Source organism: Cuculus canorus, chromosome 27 (genome assembly GCF_017976375.1).
Source record: "Cuculus canorus isolate bCucCan1 chromosome 27, bCucCan1.pri, whole genome shotgun sequence".
NCBI classification, from domain to species: Eukaryota; Metazoa; Chordata; class Aves; order Cuculiformes; family Cuculidae; genus Cuculus; species Cuculus canorus.
Genome location: NC_071427.1, coordinates 5,290,041 through 5,316,210, shown reverse-complemented (window position 1 = coordinate 5,316,210; position 26,170 = coordinate 5,290,041). Strand labels below are relative to the sequence as shown.

General features: G+C 42.7%; 1 protein-coding gene across 10 annotated transcripts in view; it reads right to left on the bottom strand.

Annotated features, from left to right (window-relative positions):
- Positions 1 to 26,170, bottom strand: part of MYO9B (myosin IXB) — a 42,808-nt gene that overhangs the window by 3,402 nt on the left and 13,236 nt on the right. For 5 of the 10 annotated variants that reach the window (XM_054050222.1, XM_054050220.1, XM_054050219.1 and 2 more), the window contains 34 exons: positions 21,608 to 21,702; positions 20,140 to 20,202; positions 19,914 to 20,013; positions 19,685 to 19,785; positions 19,353 to 19,482; positions 18,806 to 18,895; positions 18,450 to 18,566; positions 18,046 to 18,180; positions 16,086 to 16,207; positions 15,363 to 15,504; positions 14,556 to 14,751; positions 13,915 to 13,990; positions 13,396 to 13,485; positions 12,294 to 12,404; positions 11,290 to 11,329; positions 10,647 to 10,769; positions 10,105 to 10,185; positions 9,801 to 9,911; positions 9,212 to 9,334; positions 8,551 to 8,700; positions 8,273 to 8,439; positions 6,954 to 7,913; positions 6,380 to 6,446; positions 5,876 to 6,006; positions 5,075 to 5,232; positions 4,752 to 4,942; positions 4,253 to 4,351; positions 3,564 to 3,740; positions 3,035 to 3,076; positions 2,383 to 2,494; positions 2,138 to 2,208; positions 1,723 to 1,915; positions 1,274 to 1,402; positions 567 to 672 (listed from right to left, as the gene is read on the bottom strand). In XM_054050222.1, the coding sequence (XP_053906197.1) occupies positions 567 to 672; positions 1,274 to 1,402; positions 1,723 to 1,915; positions 2,138 to 2,208; positions 2,383 to 2,494; positions 3,035 to 3,076; positions 3,564 to 3,740; positions 4,253 to 4,351; positions 4,752 to 4,942; positions 5,075 to 5,232; positions 5,876 to 6,006; positions 6,380 to 6,446; positions 6,954 to 7,913; positions 8,273 to 8,439; positions 8,551 to 8,700; positions 9,212 to 9,334; positions 9,801 to 9,911; positions 10,105 to 10,185; positions 10,647 to 10,769; positions 11,290 to 11,329; positions 12,294 to 12,404; positions 13,396 to 13,485; positions 13,915 to 13,990; positions 14,556 to 14,751; positions 15,363 to 15,504; positions 16,086 to 16,207; positions 18,046 to 18,180; positions 18,450 to 18,566; positions 18,806 to 18,895; positions 19,353 to 19,482; positions 19,685 to 19,785; positions 19,914 to 20,013; positions 20,140 to 20,202; positions 21,608 to 21,702 (4,799 nt within the window). The remainder of the gene's footprint in view (positions 1 to 566; positions 673 to 1,273; positions 1,403 to 1,722; positions 1,916 to 2,137; positions 2,209 to 2,382; positions 2,495 to 3,034; positions 3,077 to 3,563; positions 3,741 to 4,252; positions 4,352 to 4,751; positions 4,943 to 5,074; positions 5,233 to 5,875; positions 6,007 to 6,379; positions 6,447 to 6,953; positions 7,914 to 8,272; positions 8,440 to 8,550; positions 8,701 to 9,211; positions 9,335 to 9,800; positions 9,912 to 10,104; positions 10,186 to 10,646; positions 10,770 to 11,289; positions 11,330 to 12,293; positions 12,405 to 13,395; positions 13,486 to 13,914; positions 13,991 to 14,555; positions 14,752 to 15,362; positions 15,505 to 16,085; positions 16,208 to 18,045; positions 18,181 to 18,449; positions 18,567 to 18,805; positions 18,896 to 19,352; positions 19,483 to 19,684; positions 19,786 to 19,913; positions 20,014 to 20,139; positions 20,203 to 21,607; positions 21,703 to 26,170) is intronic. The other 5 variants (XM_054050224.1, XM_054050226.1, XM_054050229.1 and 2 more) reach the window with 3 other exon arrangements.

The following is a 26,170-nucleotide window of genomic DNA, read 5'->3' as shown; positions in this document are numbered from 1 at the left end:
TGTAGACAGTTTCACACATCAGAAAAACGAACAGGAAGCCACACAGGTTAAGCTGGTTCAGTAGTGTCTCAAAGTACGTCTGGTGATTCAGTGCCTCCTCTTTAAAAACCCCTTTTCCCTGTGTTCAGAGGGCCAATCAGAAAATTCACAAGTTCCTTAGATGAGAGCAGCTCCTCTCATCCAGTGTACCAGCACTGCGGATCCCTGCTGCCAAGACTAGTGTGTGTGCAAGCATTTATAATCCTTATGCACTGCCTACCATGTACGCTAACATCCTCGGTTCACTACATATCCATCCGTATATATCCTGGTGTCCAGACTCAAGAGTCTTTCAGATCCATCTTGTACTCAAAGCTGTTCTTACCCAATTTGCTAAAATACACCAGGTGGTAGAAGTAAGCACACATCTAGTTTTAAGCATAACTATCAACTGTACTTCTTTCATCCCCAAACCCGCAGCAGTCCCTGCATTGACACTCAAGAGGGTGAAGATCTTAAAGCTTCCAAGAGGGACTCAGGAAAGTTAGATGGAGTTTCTCTCCAAATGAAGTAATTAAACTCATTACTTGACCAGATGGAAGATGAGTCGCTCCAAGGTGTTGTGATTTGCTTGTGGAAGCTGTTCAAGGACACTGTAAATGGCACAGAGTTGCTCCTGTTTTTCTGGTAGTTCTGCACAAGGGGAGAAAGCGCAAGATAATTGCTGTGTGATGCTAGGAAAGCCACCAAGGCCTTACTGACGTTGTCTCAGACTGTCTGCAACAGGTAGAGATTAAATCCTTGGCAGCCACACCGTCATTTCATTTACCTGGATGTTCACATACCCCTCACAGCACTGCAACCTTCCTGCTTTTTCAGCTGCTGCTGCTCTTAGGAATCGCCCAGTGACACAGCAAGGTCTCCAGCCTTGGGTTCTTACACCCATTGAAGCTAAATTAATCTGAGGATTTGAGATATTTGGCTGGCTAGATCTGGTCCAAAACATCAAGGAGAAGGAAAACACACTGTATGAAGGGAAACCCAGTCAAATGCTTCCTGTTTTTAGAAAGGGCAGCTGTGGAGTGACACCACGCTACAGAAAAAGGAACCCCAACGCAAGGTGAGATAAGTGAGAGGAGAAATTCCCCGAGAAGGGTTTTACATAAAATGCCTACAATCATCACTAAGGGTACTGGAAGGAAGCCGCTCAGCCAGCGTGAGCACCTCAGAAGTTCTCTTCCCAAGGACATGGTAAGCTAAAGAAAAACAATTGCTTCCAACTTCTAAAACCTACCTACAGCTCGGAGAAAATCGTTGTACTGCGCCGATGTCATCAGTGGATCGGGCAATTCCCGTAGCCACTGCTTAAGGATCCCTGTAATGGTGTGAATAGGGTAATTCTCCAGTTTCACCGAGTTTGGATCTGAAAAGAAATGTTTTAATTCTAGCAATTCAACCCTGTGATGGACACAATACAACCCCTAAAGAAGTAAGATTAGAAACAACCCCATCTGCTGTTTGATGAATCAAAGTGGCAATTCAGAAGAAAAAGACAGACTGTTGCTTGTCTCTTCTATGTGCTATGCAGCTTTCTCCAGCCAACAAAAATACAGCCTGCAAGGCCATCAAAATGCGTTTTTTTTTCCACAACTCTAAAAAGTAGCACATTTTTTCAGCAGAAGAGAATTGCAAGGAAAACAGGTATCACATAAGGACGTCAGAGGGCAGACAACGCTGCCTGACCTGCTTGCAGCAGCTGTTTCAGCTCCTTCATGCGATTTGCTGATCCCGATTTCCTGTAGATGCCTTCTGTGTAGAGGCCGTGCATCTCCACATACTCCAGTAACTTCTCCATGACAACGGGGACTGAATTTCTCTCACTGGTGAGGGAACTCACACACACTCCAAAGTGACGTGGTTCTGTGTCCTGTTCATTCTGGAACCGATACAGGTCAAACACCATGAGCATCTCTTCCCAAGCCAGGAGATGCCATTGCTACGTACTACAATTAGCTCTTACTTCCAGCAACAAAAGCTAAGCATTTTATCAGAATCTTAGAACCACGGAATGGTTTGGGTCAGAAGTGACCCTAAAGCAGTATTGCGTACACATGACTTGTAGTATCATAGTAACACACTCCAGTTCTACTGTTCTTACCTTTTTTCCACATGACGTACAGCTGCTCTGTATTTTGGACATACATTTCCTGTGACAAGTCAACTTGCACACTAGAGAGAGGAGCAATCGTTACAAACATTCCAAATCACAGGAAGATGCAAAGTATCTTGTCTTCCTCGCTGTATAACCTGCACGTGCTGCTCACTGAGCCCCACCTGCACCAGCCAAAGCTACCGGCGCTCTGCACGTGCAGCGAGAGGCCAGAGCGAGGTACTTTCACTCACCGCTGCAGAGACAGGCCTTCTCCATGGGCCAGATGTAGGACGAGCAGTGCTCGCACGACTGCCGTATGCTCACTTGGTAGTTTGTGAATACGTGGCCATTGTGTTCTTCAATCTGGTGGGAGACAGGAAGAAATGAATGGCTTCTGTTTGCCTTTTAAATTGTTATTATTACTAAAATTATCTAATCCCATCTTAGGTTTTCTGCTTTTGTTTTACAATTACAGCTGATGGTTTTGACCTTGAAACTGAACTTCACTATCTCAAGGCAGCTGGGTTTGCCGGGTCATTCCACAATTGACTTGCTGCCTTGGTTGAGGTTAAATTAGCACAAAACATAAGCTATATGGTTTGTTACTAATATTCAGTAAGTTTCCTTTAGGCAGTCTCATTATCGAGAAAGCCATTATGTTCTAAAAGGTGCTATGGACAAACAAGGAACTGCTGGAGTTCCACCTGCCTCCGCATAAGCAAGATCTCTGATTAATGGAAAACAGTTTTATACCGTGCCACATCTTATAAAAGAGGCAAGTGATCTAGCATGCAAAATAAAGCAGAACTTCAGTACAAAATCAAGCTCTTTCAAGAGTGTTTTTCTCTGAGTTCTGCGAGTGCAGCTGAGGACTTGGATTACTGCAACAAGAAAGGTACTTACTGCCCGATCTTGTTTTCGTTTCTTCTTCTGGGCTTTGGTTTGCTGCATGGAGCACAGAACTGGCGTTAAGTCTTTGAAATTCAGACATTCCATTCCCTTTTTTTTTTTTTCCTATGCAGTTTCCCAGACCCTACTTCATCTCCAGACGTTTGAGACACCACGCTGCAGCTTCAGCTCGGCACGAGAGCTGTCTGAGCTCACGCTGTCAACTTCCTAAAAGCCAGCTGAGCTCACTGCCCAACGACAGAGCAATTCCATCGCTAAAACTTTCAGAACTCTTACGTTCTCACCAAAGAATATGTGCAAACACTTCAAGATTTTGAAAATACTAAAAGTTAAATAACGACTAACCCCAAAAAGGTTTATCAGCATCCAGAATTTGTTATATGTGTGATTCACGTATGGGAAGTGTTTCCCATATAATGAAGAACACTATGGAGAAGGTTTCTGAGGTAATCCAGGATTCTTATTCTAGGAGAGCAGGATTGTCTTATCATCCCATAACCCAGTAAAAGAGTAAGTTTTATACCTTGGGCTGCTCAGATTCCTCTTTTTTTGTATATCCTCTGATAAATTCATCAAGAAGGGACTGGAAGAGATTCAAAACCAGCTTGACTTCTTTCTCTTCTCTTTTTTTGGCCAGATTTGTAACTAGAAGCTGGTAATTTTCTACCAGATCTTTGTAGCCAACGTGGATTTGCCCATTCTAGAGAAAAAATATAATTCAGAAGACAGTCTTTTTGGGTACAGCTGATACAGTTTCAGATTTTTATGGTTTTAAGTTCAGAGGTAAGAAAGTACACTTGTGATTCAAGCGGAAGACAGCAGCCCAAGAAAGAAACAAGTGAGCATGCTTCCCCACTCTGCTGCAGAAGGGCACTTGGCAGAGACACAGCAGTGATGGAAGAACGTTGGAAAAGCTTCTGACCCCTCTTTTGCTGTTTAAACACAGCAACCTGAAGAGGATGAAGACAGCAAAACCCATCTATTTCTAAAAATAAGTTACGGATGAGTTACTGAGAAAAGGGAAACAAAACAGTCCGATTAAGACTACAGAAATGTATAACGTTCTTTTTCGTGTAAAACATTCAGCTTTGAATCCTATGCTAAGAGCTGCCTTATTGCTTTGTTAGAGACCTCTAGGCCAAGCTTTTAAACCACACACTCAATTAGTTTATTACCTACTAACTTTTCACTTCATTGAGACTTACTACTTACAGGAGCAGAGTACATGGTCTTGATGTTTCCTCTAAACTTCTCTGTGGCTTCAAAAAACAAACATTCAACCCCAGACTTCTGGGAGCGCAAGTCGTTGATCTAGAAGGCAAAGACACCTGCATCAAGTTTCATTAAAACAAGAACTTCCAACCAGTGTCAAACTTCAGGTGCTGGGCTCAGTCATCTATCCCAGCCACAAGCAGGACAATGACCAGTCCAATGATTTAAACCAACATTTTGTAATGCACTGCGAGGATACAAAAATGGGAGACAGGTAGGCTCTAACGAGCTCTCTACTTCCTTACATGAATGCCACCACGATTTAATGTGACACATTCAGACACTTAAAGGAAGGAATAGAAGTCTTAATAGAGACCTAATTCAGTCAAGCTGTCAAATCAATTCCCCTTTGCTTTAAACCATAATACAAACCGGCAGCTAGAAAAGTAGTCTTTAAAATTCCACACAAACAGTTTTGTGGTAGTTGAGTGCCTGTTACCTTGTTTAGGAGGAACTCATCAAGATGTTTCAGCTCATTGGCATTTGCGATCTCACGGACCATGGAAGCTCGCCAGTTCTGGGACACACTGGAGATCTTGCTGATCTTTATGGTACGGTTCTTCTTTGTCTTACCGCCCTCTTTCACATGGCAGTCCCCGGCCTGGGGGCGACCTGGCTGTCCAGAAGAGGCTGGGGAAGACGTTAATTTGTACATTAAAGCAGGATGACTGGATTTCATGGCATTTGTTTCCTCAGTAGCTATGCAAAATATTACAGAAAAGACGACATTAGCGAGCTGGGGATTAAGTCACAGAAACTCACCTTCTGAAAGCTTCTGGGTTCCTCCTGAGTCTTGAAAGAGAACACAAGAAACAAGGGAGAGGCCTTCTCCTTCATCGATCACATCAGGACTCTCTTTTGGAATTTTCTTCTCTGGCTTTTTCCCCAAAAGTCTACGCAAAGGACTTTTAAAAGCAGACCTGAGATAAAAGCAGATACAAGTTTGTCACAGCGGTGGAGGCTACAAGAAAAGGCTCTTTTAACAGCACAGCTCTCGCCCACACAGGATCAACCTCTGCTCCACACACTTACTCTGAGGTCCAACCCGCAGAACACTGAGCAGCAGACGAAGGGTACGCTGGTATTTACTAGATCGGAGCGCTACTCTCAGCATACACAACACCTCACGTATCCAAGGCATCGCCTCTGGCTCAGGGAGCCTCTGATTGCTGGGATGCCGGAAGGTGGAGGAACAGGCCAGGGAAACAGCACTACAAGCCTGCTGGGTTATTAAGTTTCTCTTGTAGCGTTTTGCTTCTCAGCCTGCGTGGCAGCTCACTACACAAACCTTTGATCTGGGCCTGTACAGTGGTTCTTAGATTAAAAAGAACCAGTTCAAAGACAAGCGTTACGCAAGAAACAGAGAATCTCTTCCTCTGCAGGTAGTGGGGTCAGCTATCATGCTTACAGTGAGGTGAAGACCAAAGTCACCCAGCAAGGCAGCCACTCCCACAGCTGATGTCAACACGTGTCCCCCACAATCAGAGTTTCAAGAAACAGTGGAAAACCTCCCCTTTTTACCCATTTTCATAAAGGCGGGTCAGTCCCGCGCAGAACACGTACTTGGCATCTGTTTGCTGACTGGCTGATTGCATGGAAACGGCTGCATCTGAGGGAAGGAAGAAGTCACTGGGTTTCTTTTGCACAGGGTATTTCTTGTTGTCTTTTTCTTCTTCTATCATATCTGGCGATTGCTGCAGTAGAGGAGGAGTCAAAACCAACTACATATTGAGTGAAATAGGTTCTTTAAATGGCTTTAAAAATTAGGATAGTGAAAAAATTTTGCTTTGTTGAAAAAATACCACTTTACCCAACAGGTATTGACTTACTATTATAAGATCTAGGTATATTTAATGATTTGATCAATGATCCATTTATTAAAAAATAAGTTTACAAATTGTTGTATAATATTTGCTAATGACATTCTCTTACGTGGGTATCAAGTCAAAAAAAAAAACAACCTGAAAGGAACATAGGCATGCAGAACACACTACAGCTAACTGGAATTATCACAGGTTTGACTAAACAAGATCAATCAAGTATAAATGTGCACAATAGCATCAGTACCTGAGTCACGGCCACAGACTGGGCAAAAGTTGAGAGGTCACTTAATGATGATGAGTTCCCCTTCTTTCTGTAATGTTACAAAGATCAGTTTCAGATGACGTATTTTATAGAAACCTCTTAATGTTTATCACTATTAAATAACTCACATACGAGCATTAGATATAAGAGAGAATCCTGATGAACTCATTTAACTCACTTTTAAATGCAAAAATGTACTGAACATGGGAAAAAATGGGTCAGATTTCCTGCCATACCAGCGGGATGATGCTTGCAAACTACAGTCACTAAAATCTTCTTTTCATGGACAAAAGACATGAAAATAAACTCCAGGCACTCTAACTTAAAGCCCTGGCTCTCCAATTTTAATTCAGCAAGGCAAGCTTCTGAAACGTTCTACCCACACAGAATCAGCTGCAGGACTGCGAGCCAAGAAAAAGCAGCAGTCGGTCATAGCTCTGCTTTCCTCCCGTAACACGCCCAGACACAGAGGCTATCAGGAGTTTGCCATCTCTTTTTAAATATTATATAAACCTGCTTTCTGAAAAAGTAACAATATTCAGGAAGCTGCCCTTACTGTAGCTGATCCTGAGGAGACTTATCCGTACGTGTCCTTTCATCCAAAGACTGACTCAGCATATCGTTCTGACCAGCATCAGACTGTCTCTTTCCTTTCCACTTCTCTCGCTTGAATTTTAGTTTCTCTGGGTCATCCACATATCTCTGGATTGCCGAAGAAGTGGGACTATCCAGATCTTTGGTTGCCTTTTGAGCAAGACGTTTGTTTTTATCTGTCCAGCACTCGGTTGGAATTTGAAAGCTCCCGGTAGCAGACAGCGTGTTACGAAGATTCAGCGCAAGATTTGTCGGCCTTTCAGGGCAGCTAAAGCTTTGGCTGCCTTTAATCTGGTTATTTTGTGTCCCTTGTGCTTTCACTCTATTAACTACTTTACCATCTCCTTCATCCCCTTCTGGTACAGGTGGCTGCTCAGGAACAGAGCCGCTCTCTGTTTTCTCACTCGATGGCGGTGTGTTTGGAAAAGCTTTTTCTTCACTCGGACTTTTCCCTCCCTCGCTGCTTCCTCGAAGGACAGTATCTTGTACAGTGAATTCCTTTGGCTCTGGAGAAGTTTCTCGGGCCTCTTCAGAAGAGGTTTGTTCCTCGTGGCACAGTAATGATGCTCCTTCTAAAGAAAACAGGAGATGCTTATTCTGTAACTCGTTATGTTCCAGCCCCCTCTGCCGACGGGACTCGCGTTTCTCCCGGCTGTTTGTTACTTTCTCTGGGCCCTCTGTCACATTCTTCTGGGACATCGAGGCTTTTTCAGATGCACTCAGGGTCTCAGATTCCTCATTTGGAGCTTGATCTCTGTCTCCAACAGCTTGATCCAGCTCTGACTCGTGTTTCACAGGCAACTGCTCTGTCACTGGTTCACTGACCTCATCCTTGCTCTCAGCATTCTCTCCATCTTGATTTTCCTGCGTTTCTCTCTGCTTTTCCTCAGCTTTCTGCTTTTCTATAGCCATTTGCTGAAATCTGTGAAAAATTTGTAAGACAAACAGAAATAATTAATGCACAGCAGTCAAGGGAAGCACCCAGCTGTTGAAATGCAACCTGAACAGCAGCACAGACACAAAACCCAAATACAGTCCCCATATGCCTGCACGGAGGCCCCTTTATGAGGGCTGATGGGCACCAGTGCAGCTCAGCTCAAGCACCGGCGCTTCACCATTCCCGCACCACGAGCCAGTTCATACCGACTGCAGCACTCAGTAAACAACTTAGACAGTTATTAGCAAGTCAACTCATCACACAAACTGAGCCTGGCAAGTGAAGCCAAGAGGCTAAGTGGTTAAAATGCCCGTTTACATATCGTATCGCTCCTCTTCCTTTACCTCTTACGCTGTAGATGCCCCCTGACCATGGCTTGCAGAAGACAAATTCTCCTCTTCTGCTGGAGGTAGCGTTTTCGCTCCCTGTACCTTCGCCATGCTGACTGAATATAAACAGCAGCGCTATTCCTCTGCAGCACCATCCTGACACAACGGGAACGCCAGCAAGCCTACGGAGGGAGATTTTCAATGTAAGAGAGGGGTACTTGAAGGTTGGGAGTGTTATTCGGGGGAGTTTGTTTGTTTGTTAGGAAAAGAAGATTGGGAATTCTCAAAGATACCTGTAAAACAATGGCTGCCTGCCTTGTTCTGAGAAAGCGCCTCCTTTCTAAAACCATCCGGAGCCAGCTCTGGATGAGAATGATTTTCCTGATCACTTCTTTGTGTAGTGTATCCTGTAGCATCTGCCGCTCTGCCTCTTTCATAAAAACCTGCTCAGTTAAAGAAAAGTTCATCAATAAACAGTTCAGAGGAGCTTTTCAGCCCTGACTGGAGATATCTCCACAAACTAAAAAAAGAGAATGGTAATACTCATCACTGAGCCAAACCTTATCAGCTGACAGCAATGAGCACGTCCAAAAAGTAAAAGTCCTTTTGTTTTACCAAATCTCAGTGTGGGTTCTACAACACACAACAGTCCTCACAGCCTTCAAATCACAGAACCCTTCTAAAATTAAGAGACTGACTTGTTTGACAAATGCCAACGACAACAATTGCCCCAAAGCAATATCCACACAACACAGAATTGTGCTGGATTGCAAGGAGACAGGTTGCCGTCAAAACCAACGAAGCAACTGCTCACATCTGCTTCAAAATTTGCAAGAATCAAACCAGCAAACTTAAATATAAGACGCAGAAAAGAGTAACCCCTGTAAATGAACTGCACTAAATTTTGCCATGTACATCAGCATTTCTTAGTGGCTTATGGAAAGTTTCACAGACCTTGGTCATCCCTATTTGATAGTAGTTTTCATCCAGTTTTAGTTTATTCAAATAAACACAAATGTCTTCCTTCAAGGCTTTGGCATTTTTGGGCAGTAACACCTGAAACTGGTCAATGAATTCCTGTGAAAGGCAGAGACGAGAGATGAAAGTTAGAATGCAGTTCACAAGTCGAGAGTTTTAACTAGATTTCTGAAAGTAAGCTAAGACATTTGAGCCATAAAAGTTGGAAAGTACTTGTTTCTCCCTCCAAATTAAGCTCTTTTTTTACTCTGTAAAATGCAGTCTTCATTCAACCTCCAACTAACAGCAGGGATCACCCATCTGGGATGTACAGATCGCTCACACCTGCACAACACAACCCTTGATGCTTTCCTTCACGCAACAAGTAGAACAACTCACTGGTCAATGACTTGCCCAACAGCGACTACAACTTGTTACCATGCTGGCTGACAAAACTACAGCAGATTTTTACCGTTCATCCTCAGTGATCATGAGCGGCACGTGAAGAGAGACAAAGACACCAAGGCAATGTGTGTGTTCCCAAACAGCGCAGAGATTTCTGAAAGCGTAATCTGTGTCCACGCACCTGGAATGTGTATTTGGCACTGTAGCCAGATCTTCTGATCCGCACAGTTTCCAGCATGCCAGTGTATCTTAACTGTTGTAGCACCAAGCTTTCATCAAAAAGCATCTCTTTCTGAAAAAGACGAGCAAATCAACAGCCAGTGAATGCCCAGAGTCCTATTTCTGTCCAGCAGAGAGAGCATGTTCTGGTTTTACACCCTAGGGAACTTTCACCTTCACAGAGAACTCGGGAGATTTACTACAGGGCTGGAAGACAGATCCCTGGCAGTCAGATCAGCTCACCTCTCCTCCTAACGCAGCCTTACCTTCTCAGCATTGGAGCGGATGCAGCGGATGAAGAACGGCTCAGCTTTACCCAGGGTCTCCAGTAACTTATTAAGAGAAGTCTGAAATGAAATATTCAGAAACATTTTTCTTCTTCAGACATCAGCATTTGGAGTTGCACTTGACAGCAGTATAGTTTCTTCCTCAGAAATAAGTTTGGTTTGGATCTGATGACTACACAAAATCCTATGTCATTCAAGACTGAGGTTCTCCCGTACTGCACAGCAGATCCCTTTATTTTTTACCTTTTCTCAAGATAATTAAAGTGGAGTTTGCAATGCTGTAACGGTAGCACTAGATCTACATAAAAGAGCGAGAATGACTGGTACAGAGAACAAACATTTCAGAGTATGAAGGTGGTCTTTGGACACAGTATAATCAAGTAATAAACCTACTTCAGACAAATCCCAAGAATAAAAATGACTTTGTTTCAAGTAAGATGAGCTCAGATCAGATCACAAAGGTCTGTTACTGTGAGGAAAGGGTGCACCCAGAGGTGTGTACCACCCCGTCAGTCACCCACCTGGAACTGGGCGCTTATGCTGGGGGGTTTCTTCTTCTTGTGTAAGTGCAAGAGGGATTTTGTGGTTCGATCGTGCAGAGTCATGCTGACTATGAACTTCAGCGATCTGGAATCCAACAGGTTCTGGAAGAAAGGTTTTATAATCAAGTACAAGTCTCTAACCGAAAGGGCCACGTTTCTGTCTGCATGAACATGAGTTAAGAACAAAACCAACAACCTAGAGCTCCGCACACAGTAACACAACACACTGCATGATTATTTCCATTACGGACCAAAGCAGCTTCTTAAGAATAAGACTTCTCCACTGCCCCATTCCAAGAGTATAAGGTGAACAAAGTGAATTACATGATCCCTGTGTTTGCCCTCCATGACTTGATTAGAAACACCTTTAACCACGGTACCTCCAGTTGAATTAAACAGATGTCAATTCATTTGTTTCCCTATTCAGCAATTTTGACAAAGGCAAACATTCACCCATCCTTTAGATTGCCAAAAAGGAAGTTTTGGAGGATAAATGATACAACTTTACTACCCTATGAAACAGTATTTTCTGAGTTAGTTCTGTCAAACAAAATGAATGTTCACAGTGAAAAAAAAACCCAAGAAACCAAAAAAGAAATCTAAATTTACTGTACAACTTTACCTTGGGAATGATCTGCTTTTGTTTGACACCTTTACTTTTCCTGTTAAAACAATAAAGATCGTTTGAGACAAAAATGCATATAATTTTGGTTATTTCAGCAAGCTGTAAGTTGAGGCAATTCATGAGGCAAGGTGAAGGGCAGAAGAAAACTAGCACAACAGTAGCAGGGTGTACTCATGCATGTCTCTTGCAAGTGACTAAGGCAAGAAATGCAAACTGCTTCACAATAAGAATATTTATGTATTGTTTTTTAAACAAATTGGAGGGCATTGGAAGCTTTAAAAGGTGAAATATTTCCTCCAGTGTTAAAGCTATTACAAACCACACTAGCACAGATAATTTTTGTGTGGGTCTCTCCTGTTTCGCTAACCACACAGGCACTGAACTCTCACTGTGCTACTGAGGCACTGAGTAAAAGTACTTGATTCAGAAGTTATCGCTGCTTGCACAAAAGCCCAGTTAAAGTTCTGAACTGCTCACAGAGGGAAAACACACCCCAGCACTCCACTTAAGAGTTTGATCTCTCTGAGATCACCCCAGAATGTCCCGGGGAGCCTCACAAACCCCAGGCACTGTTCACCCACACACGGGCTGGGAACTCGGAGCAGAAGCTCTCAGAAACAAGGCTGCAGCTCATATCCTCCTAATTGTAAGCATGTTAACAGAAGGCATGTTCCAACTCCACGCCTCCCATGCCATTCTGGATTTCACAAAATCATTAGTGATAACTTGTGAGAGATTTCACTGTCGAAGCTTGTACTATGTACTTGGGATTTTGAGCAAGTTTACATGAAAAGCAGGTTTAGCTTTCAGCCAACGCAATGAAGCGCCAAAGCATTCCCCATAGCCTTTGTATTTCTTAGATGGTATTTCTTTTATTCTTCATTGTCTTGTTTAGTTTTTTGCAGAAGACAAACTTGGGGTAAGTGTATTTTTTATGGACTAGGCTAACTGTTTGGTTACCGTTGCACTTTCCAAGCAACACCTACAGCACCAGAACTCACGGGAAGTGGGAGCGGTGTTGGAGTCGACTGAGTGACCGAAGCAGCTTACAGGGATCATCCCCCTGCCACGGAAGTTCTTTTATACTTGCGATGATTTGTTCATGCATGTCTCTAAAATGATGCACAGCAAAACAAAGATGGCAAACAAAGACACACAGCCATGAGAGGGGAGGAAAAACAGGAATTAAATACCCCAGGGATCCTATCACCAAGTGTGCTCCAAACAGCAGCAGGTCAATCCCAGACTACTTTTTCCTAAGCTTAAATGATTCTGATCTCATACTAAACTTACTTCGCCAATTCTACCTTTTAATATAAATTCTTGACTCATCAATTCAGAAAACAGAGGGAAATTTAGCAAAACGTACTTAATGTGCAAGGAACCTTTTCTTAAGCTAAGCAGCCTTATCAGATAGATATAAGCTTCATTATAATCAAGCAGTAAATATTTTTATAGAGAGACTCTATTACAAAAATGAAGCTGGTTAAGCAGATTTACATCAGACAAATTAAAAACCAGCTATTACAGGAATACTTGATGAAATTTTGGTTTTCATTTCCATTTCAAACTCATTCACAAATTGAGCTTTTCAAAGTAAGCCTGGGATGGTCCCCAAATCGTGGCAGATTCCATACTTGAAGCATGCACCGTGCTGGTGAAGCATTGTGGCTTGGCACAGAACTTACCTTCTTTACTCTCCAGAGAGGCACAAACCAAAAATAACAGAAGCATAAGAATCACTTCTGACTGTTAGATGCTATCACCATTCTGAGCTGCTCACGGAGGCAGCAAGGCTATTACAGACAGCTGCTTCCTTCTCTTGCTGCCTCTGAACATTTTTGAATATCAAGATTTGACTCAAGATCTCACAGGGAAACAGTTTTGTTATGCTATGGCCAATCCTCTCACCCAAATTGTATTTTCATTTCTTAGCTGCCACAAGCGACACAGACTGTCCAGGATGGAGCAATTCTGAAGCAGCATGAAATCACAACTCAGCGTGTACTTCACAGCTTCACTTTGCAGTGAGCGTGTTCAGAAGGTTGGTCTGCTCAGGAATGTGCCTCCCTGGCCTTTGACTGCAGGTCTACGTCTACTTACTTCTTGTTTTCATAAAAAGAAATGATGTCTTCAAAAGCATTTATATCGAAATCCTCAGAACAATCAAATGAGAAATCAAGCATTGAGTAGCTGAAAAAGGAACACGTATAAAACCTAAATACTCCATAGAAAGGCAAATACGCCTCTGCAGAGCAGTTCTTTAAGACTTGCCCGGCCTCCTAATTATGTCACAAGGCTGCAGAACACACGAGTGCCGCTACGAATCATTCAGTGACAGACTGGCTGCAGAGGAACTCATACTGCTAAAAGCAGCACACAAAGCACAGAGAACTCGGATCCCAGTGGTAAAAGCACTGAGAATATGTCACTCATGTTTGGTAGTACTGGGTCTTACATAACGTAAGCTAGAGTATTGTTTTGATAGTATTAAAAAGGCCAAACAAAACAAGACAGGAGAAATAAAACTGGTTATCCTTGTGGAAACATCTACTTGACGTGAAAATGTGAGTTGGCAATTCCAGTCATTTCCCTGGTAGGGATTAAGTATGTGTTTCTCACCGATAAACTTTTTCTACTGGTGTATTTGATCTCTGGAGTTCTCCAAGGGGAACTCTGGGTCCTTGACGTATCACTCCTGTTATGAAATAATCAAGAGGTTGGATTTTGACAAAGATATGAGCATAACATAAAAAAATCCCCAGCAACTATAACAAGCAAAAGAACTCTCCAAGGGACTGGAGTTTTTGCCTAGTACTTTAGCTGTCGAGCTAGACCACTTCTTCTCAAGCTCCCTACTACTAGAAAGTAACTTGCAGCTGCTCAGAAAGGCTTATAAAAATCAGTATTTAATCCTCAATACTCATCTGGAACTTTAGGGAGGTCTGAGAAGATTAAAACCAGTAACAAGACAAGCATGCATACTAGGAACATCTTCCCAACTTCCACAGAACCTCAAATTCAGCACAGCCTGCTGGAAACGGTGCACTTATTGGAGGAGGAAGACTGAGAGATGTCAGTAAAACAGCGTCGTTCTTTGGCATGTGAATGTTGAGCTATTTTCACAAGTTAGTTTTGTCCTTGGTACCAAACCAAGATCACACCTGGACGATAAGGTTTTGCTGCGAAATGGTTCTGTCAACAAGCAGTAACCAATTATACAGCATGTGAAAGCGTTTCCAGGGCATTTTTTCCCATCATACCTGCAGTCTTCTGAGCTCTCTGGCGTCCAGCTTCTGCAAAGACAGCCATTGCTCGAATAGCTGCCCGCAGAACTGCCCAGCGGAACACAGCCACGGGGTCCATGCCTATCAGCTCCCGCACGTAAGCGCTGTCACTGCTTCGCAGCAAAGCAACAATATCTGGTCTCATGTAATCCATATTTTTCTCCCTGAAATCCTGCAAAAAAAGGCAGATTCAACCACAAGCTCTCAGGAAAGCTGTATTTTGACTCATAGAATAGTTTGGGTTGGAAGGGACCTTAAGATCATCCAGTTTCAACCCTCTGGCCATGAGCAGGGACACCTCCCACTGGATCAGAGGCTCCAAGCCCCATCCAACCTGGCCTTGAACCCCTCCAGGGATGGGGCAGCCACCCCTTCCCTGGGCAACCTGTTCCAGCGCCTCACCACTCTCATAGGGATGAAATTCTTCCTTATGTCCAGTCTAACTCTGCCCCTCTCCATTTTATCCCCATTGCCCCTCGTCCTATCACTACACGCCTTTGTCAACAGTCCCTCCCTCCAGCTTTCTTGTAGCCCCTTCAAGTACTGAAAGTCGCTCTAAGGTGTCCTCGGAGCCTTCTCTTCTCCAGGTTGAACAACCCAACTCTCTTAGCCTACAGAGGGGCAGAATCCCGTCCCTCAACCCGCCGGCCACACTTCTTTTGATGTGGCCCAGGATATCTGAGGACACAGCTGATCCAGCCCATTCCCAACAAATTTTAAATCTGACAGAAACTATCAGAAAAGTAAAAAATATTTTTTGTAGCCATCAGATCTGTCACCTACTTTGATCTGGTATTTAACTTTCCCGGCAAAGTGTCGAATAATAAACGCAGGCTCCATTACTGGGGTTCCAACAAAAAACTTGTTCTCCTCATGCTGCTGTTTGAATTTTGCAAGCAGAGTTTGGTTGGTGGCATGTGGGAAGCTGGGAATACAAACCAACAAAGATCAGCTATTTTTCAGACACAGGTACGTTTATTGGGGTGCAAGGTGACAGCGAGGAATGCCTACTGATCCTTGGGGAAAGATGGGATTGTCCAGGATCCCTACACTAAGGCTGACACACCTGCTTTGAACCTTAGAGGGTGGGCTCAACTTCTGGACCACAACCAAACAGCTCCACACACAGCAGAACAGTCTGAGGTTTCAAGTGTCCATCAGTCCTTTCTCCCACTTCACCAGCCAAGTTCAGCTAATACCACATTAACTATTTACCACATTTGCTACATAACATTCCAAGCTTACACATGCATTTTACTGCAATCGTAATCCCGTGGTAAAACACAAATGCAAGTTTCTAAGTCTATTTGAGCCAAAGCTCAATTTACATCACCCCCACAATGGAGTCATTAGAAGCAAACTAGATGTAGATCACAGTCAAAAGAGAACCCTTTGTTTCCCATAACATTCCTCTCCTTCTCATTTGTATTTCTCTTCCCTTCTCCAGTCCTTCCCTCCTCCCTGCCACACGCTTTTTTTTTTTTCCAGAAGATGTTTGTTGCTTACTTGCTTTCTTCATCCAGAAGATAGAAGAGGCCAGTGGGCTTCTTGCTGATTAAGTGAATGCAGGCCACATTATCAGTATAGTCAATATTGTGCCAAGTGATCCCTTCACTCTTATATTCCTCCTGTGTAGCTCAAGAAAATTCCCTCATCAGTACAGTGCCCTGACCTTCAATGTCCTGTGGTCTAAATGCTTAAAAGACATCCTGGAACAGCTACAGCAAGTTAGGTTTGTGAGTTCAGGCAGAAACAAAACTGAGGACAATTTATAAATAAGAGCAGAACAGCAGGCACATCGGGTCAGACCAAAGGAACTCTAAGAAAGTCACTCAGCAGCGGGTGCTCGGGGGAAAACTATTTGAAAACCAAAGCAGAGCTAAGAATGTTTTGCTGTGCCTTCCCTGCAGCAGCAGCCTGTGAACTTCAAATTAGACATTCCACCTACATCATTACGTTAAACCCCTAGGGTAGGCATACACTGCAGGAATTTAAGTCTGGTTTTCTCTCCCAATTTCCAGAACACCAAGCTCCAGAATTTCCAGATCGCACTGTCAGACAAATAACAGAAGTTTCAGACAGGCGGTTAAGCCCTACACAACATCAACACTGAACTTCCCTAAGGAAGCAGCATGTGTCGCTTCAGGTCATGAAACTTGGAGCTCTCTTTGACAAAAGAAGATGAAGCTCTTCTGCTGCAATGACACTACAACAAACGTCTGCCAGGACACGCTTCCCATGAAGATACAGAACCAAAACTATAGTTTTCATTAATGCTGTAAATGCCCACCAAAGAAAAAACACCTTAATGATAAAGTACCAATGTAAAAAGATATTGCAAAAAAATTAACTAAATATGTTTTACATTTAACAAAAGACAAAGAGCACCTCTCACTGTTCTATGATGATAGGAAGTGGATTATTTTTAAGGAGGTAGAATTCATCTGCCTAGAGACAGACGGCTCAGTGTGCACTCTACATTGCAGAACTGAAATGCCGTCTTCCACAAACAAAAAAGCCTTTCTTTAAAAGAGATATAGAGATCCCCCTGAGGGCCCTCATGCTGCAAAAGATACAGGAAATTGGTCACTCCAGGATTAAGCTTATTTGGAAAAATCGCATTAGAAAAAAGAAAACAATCTAACTATTTACTCTAGTGAGCCTGGGGAGCGTCTGCTGTCCCAAGTTACAGAACATCATGTTTACATACGAAGTTTGTATGTTTGGTAATTCTCTTCTCTTTAAAATATTGCTTAAAGTTATCAACATAGAGTTGACAAAACACCACATACTACAGACTGCTTCTTTCTCTCAGCAGTGACCTGAGAGCACTTGGGCTCACACCAGAAAAAATCCTACTCTAGAGCAAAAAGCCCCAAAGCTCAGGCTAGAATGGGGTCTCCCGGAGCACTCTGAGATGATATCCCCTGTGAACACATAAGTCAACATCTGCCAGTAATACTGATATTTCAGAACCACCACCAGTATTGGTACACAGCTATATCCCTGAATGCAGTCAGGTGGAAGAAATAGGGGCTGGTTATTAATTACGTACAAACAGACAAAAAGAAGAGAAACTGTTTTCCAATCATTAAAAACAAAACCATAAAAACCTGAAACACCATCTCAACGCCAGACTTGCAATCTCGAAGTTTAATCCGAGCTCTGTCTGGGGTTGCACGAATATCTTTTTAGTTTCTTGCAGTCAAGCAGATACTTAACACTAGCCCTCTAAAGAAAGACTTTGCTATCGTTAGGTTATGTAGGCCCTCAATACAGCAAAGCTGCAACCTTCAAACAATGCCATAACAATTACTTGCTTTATTATTGCTTAAGTAAGACTTCAGGAAATATATTCAAGCAATTAAATTACACCATGGCGTTTTGCAGAACGGTGGCTAAGTTTGCACACTATATGAGCACGTGGCAAAACAAGGTTTTTGTTTCAGCAATTCTGATTTCTTACCTGTTCCAGTTTGAAAATATGCTGATTGAAATAATACTGGAGCTGCTCATTCGCATAATTTATACAGAACTGTTCAAAACTATTGGTTTCAAAGTCTTCAAATCCAAAAATATCAAGTACACCAATGGACAAACACTGAAAGAAGAGGTGGAAATCTCGTTAAGCCATCTGTCACGCAGTGCCCTACCCCAGAGCAGCTACAAAGAGCCCTGCAGTGCACGGTGACAGATGCGGAGTACATAACAGTTATGCTGATTGTGCAAACGGAGATGATTAAATATTATCAAGAGATTTAGCACAGACTTTGAAGAATCAAAGTTTATCCCAGATATTTGAACATGTCATCTACACCGCTGTCTGCGAGCTCTAAACACACGCAGCCTGGTTTCTGTGAAGACACTCACTGTAACAGACTCCTCCATGTCCTTCTTGTTAAGGAGCGCATGATTAATTCGCAGAACGATCCAATCAAACAGAGCACTGTATAAGGACTTCGCCATTGAATCACGAGCTGTGATTGCCTGCAGATGAAACAACGGTCATTACTTTGTTTAAAAACAGCATTTCTATTTCAGACTAGTGTCAAGCAAAGGTCACAATCCTACCAGGGACAAAGAAACCCCAAACTGTCCGTTACAGCTAACTTCTACACTTCCAGACATCCCTCACCAAACGTGACAGTGTACCACGTTAGCTTTTTTGTAGCCAGAAAAGCGAGTTTAATTATTTAAAACAACACTACTAGTGGTCTTTTACTCACCTCATTGAGACTATATGGCAAAATGAGCTTATCGTTAGCGGTCACAGTTTTTCTTTTTGTTAGCACTTCTACTAGAATTTCTCGTTTCACCTTCAAAACAAGCAAGAAGAAAGAGTTATTGCACCCTCAGTAATCCGATAGCAACGGTGCACATAAAACTTCCTCACAGAAGCCTCTTTGACAATAGCGATATTTATCATTCACCAACAGCTTTACAAGTTCTTCAACTTCTTTATATCATTCTCAGCTTAGATTCATTTTAGATGTTTCCCCACAGTGGCAAAGAACACAAATGTTATTTTAGAACACTAAATTTATTTGTGCTTAGCTTTATAATTATTGGGTAAGCAAATTTCACATTCAAGCCCTACCCCAATCCCATTAATTTCACCGATTTTATCCATTACCTCCTTATAATACAAAGGTTGCAGAAATGCAGTAAACCAGATCGAGACATAGCAAACTGGCACCAACATACACAAGTAAAATGCTGAGGCAGACGATGATAAAAAGACCTATCAAACAGAGCTAAAGAGCAATACTCTACTTTCAACAGCTGGGAAAGAATGTCCAACACCTCGGGAGGTCCTACTTCCAACCCTTCATCACGGCCTGTAGCTTTCTTCTTGTATGTAACATTGCCCAGATAAAGAATAGCTGAAAGGATTGAAAAAATCCTAGGGAAGAAAAACGGAATTTGGTAAGAATTTTTCCTACGAGTCCATTAGAACTAGTTAGGAGATTGAATTCTATTTCAACATCCTCAAATACTCATCTCTCCTTGCTTCCCACTGGACTAAATGTGACCCCAGCACACAGACAGTTTATTGCAGTTCACGAACCAGCTATCAGTAACAAAGCTTAAAGGATCATACTCACTGTTTTTTTGTTGCTGAAAGGAAGCCAACCATCTCCATGGCTTGTTTTAATCTTTCAAAGTCATGTCGGAGATCTTCCCCATCTTCAATTTTCAAGTTATGCTGTGAAGGGAGGTTTATAATTAAAGGCAAAGAATGAAGCCCAGACATCACAATAAAACAAGTACAATCTGATCCGCTTTCTTTAACAACACTTTCCAATGTGCTTGTAAATCCCCGTTACAGATTACCTGATTGAGGTAGAAATAATCTTCAGGTTGCTTGAGGTGAAATTCTTTACGCTCTTCTGCATTGACTCCAAGTAGCAAATAATAAAAGACATGGTAGTTCCTAAAAAGTCAAGATATTTCTCTGTCATGAAAACATAACCATTTTGCTTTTATTCTATGCACTTTACATGCTCTTAAACTCTCGCATTGTTTATAATTGTGTGGATAAACTGTACCCATCTCTCACCTTTCATCTTTTTCTTGAGAAACCAGGCGAGATTTTTCAAGCAGGTATTTTTCAACAACAGCCCTAAGGAGACAGGAAAAAATGGAAAAATTATGAGGGCAAAAGAAGAGATCTCACAAAGCATCCAAGAGCAACTGCCAAAGTTCACATAACGAAACCTGCACTGGGATACACAAGAGAGAAGCTCAGTCACCATCTCAAATCTAAACCAAAATAATCAAGTACGCGCTACCCTGCAATTGGAACAAAAACAACTATGAGGAGCCACCCATCTGCAGTGCTTGTTTGAGCAGACATAACTGGAAAAGGGCAAACAACGCTTGAGCAGTGCTGATGAAGGACTGTAAGCAGAAACAAGTCATGCAGAGCGCAAGCAATCTCTTATCTACTCGGAGATTAATGGTCTTCTGACGAGGAACACAAAGACTGCAAGACCTAAAAAATACCCTGGATAGCCAACTGATTCTCAATCTAATAAACTGCCTATGTTTTCAGACACATCAGTCTGACAAACCCCTTTCTGACAAACTAATCTCCTAAAGAATACTCCAAACTCCTTGACATGGAATACGATGAACGAGGCCGAAGTTTGTACAGCTTTTTCTCATGCTGAAGACAAAACAAATGTATTCAAGTTGTACTAATCTCCTGGGCCAGTCTGACTTCATCTGAAAACTCTTCAGATTTGTTCAGAAAAACGCCCAAACCAAATGTGGTACAGAGTCCCCAGTCAGTTCTGCTATCAGCATTTTGTGAGCTGCAAACACGAGGATGACCCAAAGAAAAGATACTGTATACACACATGCACACAAATCACTAATATTACAGAGAAGTTTTGGGCAAACTCCTCAATTGAAGTGAATGCGTCCACTGTTAAAGCAGAGCAAGGCAGAATCTTCGATTAATGATACAGAGGAACTACAGTAATGTGACATCATACATCCAGTATGTGGTGAACAATATAAACAGACTGCTACGACTCAGCTGTGATTGTTAAATGCTAAAAAATAAATGTAGGTATAGACTATTTCATGTTTGTCCTTCGGACAGCAGCACACAACTTCAAATTAGTAAAATCATAATTTTATGGTTTGCTTTATCTCTGTAACTGCTGTTTAAATTGTTTCTTTAAAATGGCTTCCTCAAATATATTTCACTTCTCTCCAACTCCTCTTAAATATTCAGATCCTCTATTTTTAATTGCAAAATGGAGAGGGCAATGGGGTTATGAAAAAGCCCTCATTTTGCACGAGTAGAGAGATGCGGCAGCCAATTCTTAACCCGACAAGGTTGTACAGCAAGGGAAGATTACAATGCAGCACCTGATCGTTCCACAAAGCTCAGCCAGGGTCCTGGGAAGCTGTTGTCATGCAAGAAGAGTCTCAATAAGGTTTCATATACACCAGAGCCTTCACCAACTTCTGCAGGCACAAAGCTCACCCTGAGAACCACCTCGCGCTGTACTTACCCCCGGACAATACCGTTCTCTAAGTAGTTGACTTGAATAAACTTCCCAAAACGACTGGAGTTATTGTTATGTGCTGTTTTTGCGTTTCCAAATGCCTGTAATAAAGCAAAAGCAGTTCATTTTCAATTAAAATAAATACATCAACCCTGAGCTTTTCAAGCTCTTCTGTTCATCGTTCAGGCTCCTGACAGCTTGCAGCATACACTCAGAATCCTACAGAAAAGGCAGCATTCGGGTACCCAAAGGACTGCTCAGGGAGCCTCCGCTGTGCCTCACGGATCCATACACACCTGTTATTTGCCCCACGCAATAATATTTGGGACTCTGAAGGAGGGGGAATAATAAACTAAGAGAAGAGGAAAGGTAATCACAGCTGCAGAGTGCAAGTCAGCCTCACTCATCACCAGTTATGACCTTGGAGAGGACATTTCGTAGGAAGACAGCATGGTTACCATTAAAAGAGAGGCCACAAACTACACCCTATTCCCTGATGTGTGGCTCCCACTCAAAAATGTCAGAATACATAGAATTTCCCTTTCAGGGAGAACAGACTGCTAAGATCTCATTCCTAAAGTCAGCCTGTGAATTTTCCAAGTTGCATATTCAAACAACACGAGAAATACAAACAGCAACACTTTAGTTTGCAGAACCTAGTCATGGTCATTGGCCACCTAACTCCTCTCTCCAATACCGAAAAATGCAGTTTTGTTAGAAGGTGTCAGAAAGGGGAACAAACAAGTACAGCACCAATCGCAGTGGTGCACCTTTAATGCTTCTGCGTGTATCAGGAGCCCTCTGACAGATGCTGGCGCACACAGAATACAAAATATCTCTGCGTGAGCCACACTTAAGAACTAGAAAAAGAACTTATTACTTTTAAAATCCCAGTAGAATTGGTTATTGGGAATGTCCTTAACTTTATCAACTTTTAGCTATGTGTTCTTAGCTTAGGACAAACTTGTCATGCATCTAATATGCAGGTGGAAGCCAGCATATAGAGAAGAAACCCCATGTGAAATGCAGTTTATAGAATAATAGAACCACAGAATGTTTTGGGTTGGAAAGGATCTTAAAGATCACCCAGTTCCAACCCCTGTGTTTATCCAACTGTTTGGATAAACACACCGCTCGGTGTGGGCTATCATGAGCAATTCGGTCACAGATATTTCCTCTAGAAGCTCTGAGCAATGAAGGTCTCCGTTAGGAAATCCGGCTCCCCTAATATAGAACACTTGTGGAATGATGTCACAAAAATGCCACCCTCTTCCTCCACATGCACACATACATCCGGAGCACGAAGGACACTGAACGTGGATCCCGGACACAGCACAGAACTAAGCTGTGCATACATAAATCTGCCCAGTCACAGTGTGTGTCTTATGGGAGCACTGCTTTCATGGAAGTCACTTTGTTCGTATATTGAAAGTACTCTTCTTTTTTTTTATTTTGGCATGTTTCAAACTCCCTTACACGGTTGTGGCTGCAGCACAGCGTGACACTACTGCTAAAATGGGTTCTCAAAGCTCTTGCACAAGTAGGTTTCCACTGCCAGCTCCCTAGCGCTTGGAGAATCCAAGAAACAACTTCTAGCCTAAGAGAATACCCGTAACTCTTAAGACACTTTTTTCTGACCTCAAGGAAGAGCCTGAAGGAGCTTTTCCTGTGCAGGGTGAAACCAACAGGGTGGTTCTGCTGTAATTTCAGAGCAGTCAAGGGGTTTCTCGGGAGCAAGGATCAGTGCCCTGCAGCGCCGGCTGACGGCCGAGACCAGGCTACATGTGTTCAAATTTGAACTGCATCCCCACTCAGGCTTCTCAAAGCAAGCATTGACCCATCACCACTACCATTTTCTAGCTACTACCCAACAAGCTGTCACTCAGAATTTTTTCCAATCCCATTTTGCACACACGCATATTAACGTGTGCATAAAATCCAGCCCAACTCCTCCCAGCCACCAAACACCACCAAACCAAAAGTGAGGGTCCAGTAACATCAGCGCAGCAAACCGTCTGCTTTATACACCACAGAACCCGCTCCTGTCCCACCATGGGGCTCAGTGGCACTCTGAACACCACCGTCCATCTGCCTGTTTCTAAAACTCCCAAGGAATCCATTGGAACAAACCTTGCCAGGCTGCGGGACAACAGACCGGGAAATTGAGTCTGGAAGAACTTCACTTTCAGAAAGTTTTCTCACCGAAGCAAGCAGTTAATGACCAGCTCACAGATACACCCAAGAAACCAAGACATAGAAAAGCTGAATTGACCACATTATGTTTAAATAATAAATATTTTGGCATTATAGAGTTAAGAAATCCCATAACTCCGGCTTCCTGAACAATTTTTCTTAGTGATTACTCATGTAAGCACTGAATACAGTTTCAAACTAAAGGCCCTTGTGATCTCATGTGTCTGGTATTTGGTCAGAGCATACAGAAAATTCTTAAAAGCTGATCTAATATTATCAGTTTTTAGGAAACTTTTCATGTACTGAATGGTTTTCTCATAAGAGCCTTTAACATCTACAACCTTTAAAGAACATTCCAAGTCACTTAACATTGAGTGGGGAATTTTTTTTGGGTACCATTTAGCTTCAAACTCCAATCACTGCTACCATATTCTCCAATACACCTCGACAAGTTAATTCTGTGACATTCCTGCCTAGAATCAGAAAGGTGCAAACATTTGAAATGTTAAACATTCTAGTATTCACAGTTAGATATCTTTAACCACCCAGAGCTTTATCCTAAGAAAAAGGATTACAGAGGAGAATTAAGCTCCCTCATTGCCCAGGCATTGCTCTAGATGGGAAGTATTCACCACAGATAATTCTGGTCAGGTACTCTAAACACAGCTCAAATTCAGCTGAAACCTCCCTGGTTTGCCCTTCCAAAAGCCACCTCCTCCTTTCCAAAACAAATTCAGACGATGTGAGAGGACAAGAGATTTCCAGCTAAAGAGAAACAACCATTTCTCCAACCAAACCCATTCACCATTTTCCCTTGGGAGTCTACAAGGAGACAGATGAAAACAAATCCCTAAACCTACGTCTCTCCACACAGAATATTGGCTCTATGAAAAGCGAGTGAGTTAAAAATAGCAGAGCAAGGCCAGCAGGAACCAGAGTGGGGCTACCCTATTCTGGGAGTCAGGAAGCCATCCAACCCATCCTCTCACCTTGGAACGCAGGAGGCATACACCGGAGCCCGCAACACAAAACTCCAAAACACGGACAGCTTTAAAAGTGTTTGGGGGAAAAAAGTCAAATTCTCCTTTTATTTGCTGCAAAAGAAACCTCAACACCACTCCCTATCACCTACCTCAGGAACACAACTGAAAATCTCCCCGAGTTCTTTGGTAAGGATTGCCAAAACCTGAGGAAGTTGTCAGGGTCTCTGTGTAAACCACTCTCATCTATGGCAGTTCCACCGCTGCACGGACCAAGCCTTTACTGTGCCAAATGGTTTTGCAGACCTAATTTCCACCCCCTGGAAGGGGAAATGAGCTTCAGAGTTGGACTCAGTTTAGCAGTGGCCTTCACAAACATGCTGTAAAATTCACTAACACCAGGGCTGCAGCGCTCAGGGGGATTTCGCAGCTCCGATGTCCGGGGGAAGTCTTGGCAATCCACGTGATGAGACTGTATAAAGAACAAGGTGATCTTTCCCCAAGAGATGTGTGCAGCAGAGAAAAGTACACAACAGCACATTTCTACCAAAAAAAAAATAGTAACATCCAACCCACTGGAAAGAGGAAGTTCCATTCCTCCTCTGATTATGACTCTTAAGACACACACATGCAGATAATAGCCCCAAAACAACTACTTTCCCTTTGAGAGAACAGACTACACCCACTAAATATATATGCAGGCTTTTATGGCAAACACAAATGAAAAACAGAGCCGAAGTCCTGCTCAGCTCAAGTCCATCCAATACCAAACCCACAAGCACAGCGAGGCTCTAAGAAAGCAAATAGCAAATTGCTTTATTGTGTTTTCTGTAGAACGGTAGAGTATGAAAGCTTACTTTCTACAATGAAATCTAACAAGCTTTTTAATATACTGAGTTCTAGAAAACCTCATCTCTCCCCAGACCAGATTTTGCTGCCAATATTAACGTATATTTACAACCGCTTCTCTAGAAGGCCACTTAAAGAAAGATCCCTGTTAGGCTTCCTGCTTTATTTGGGCCTTAATTCTTCTCAAGGAATGATTCAGGGCCAATAAGAGCTCTGGAAGAACACATCCAGACGGAAATCAGTGATGCTGTTCAAAAGGATGCACAAAAAGCTTAGGACAACTCCAGTATTCCCATCCGTCCCACTGCTCCTCAGTTCTCACTGCAGAGGGAAATTAACTTCCAGCAGGCTAACAGAACACCTCCTCCTGCCCTAAACCTGATATGAGGCGTTACGACTGACAGCAGACAGGAAGCCAACAGGAGCCTCGCTGCCACAAGAGGAAGCTCCATGTCCCTCTTACGACGCTCTCCCATCCCCTTGCTCAGTTTTCTGCCATTTCACTAAATTAACTGTTAACTAAATTAACTTGAAGACTCTGATAAAT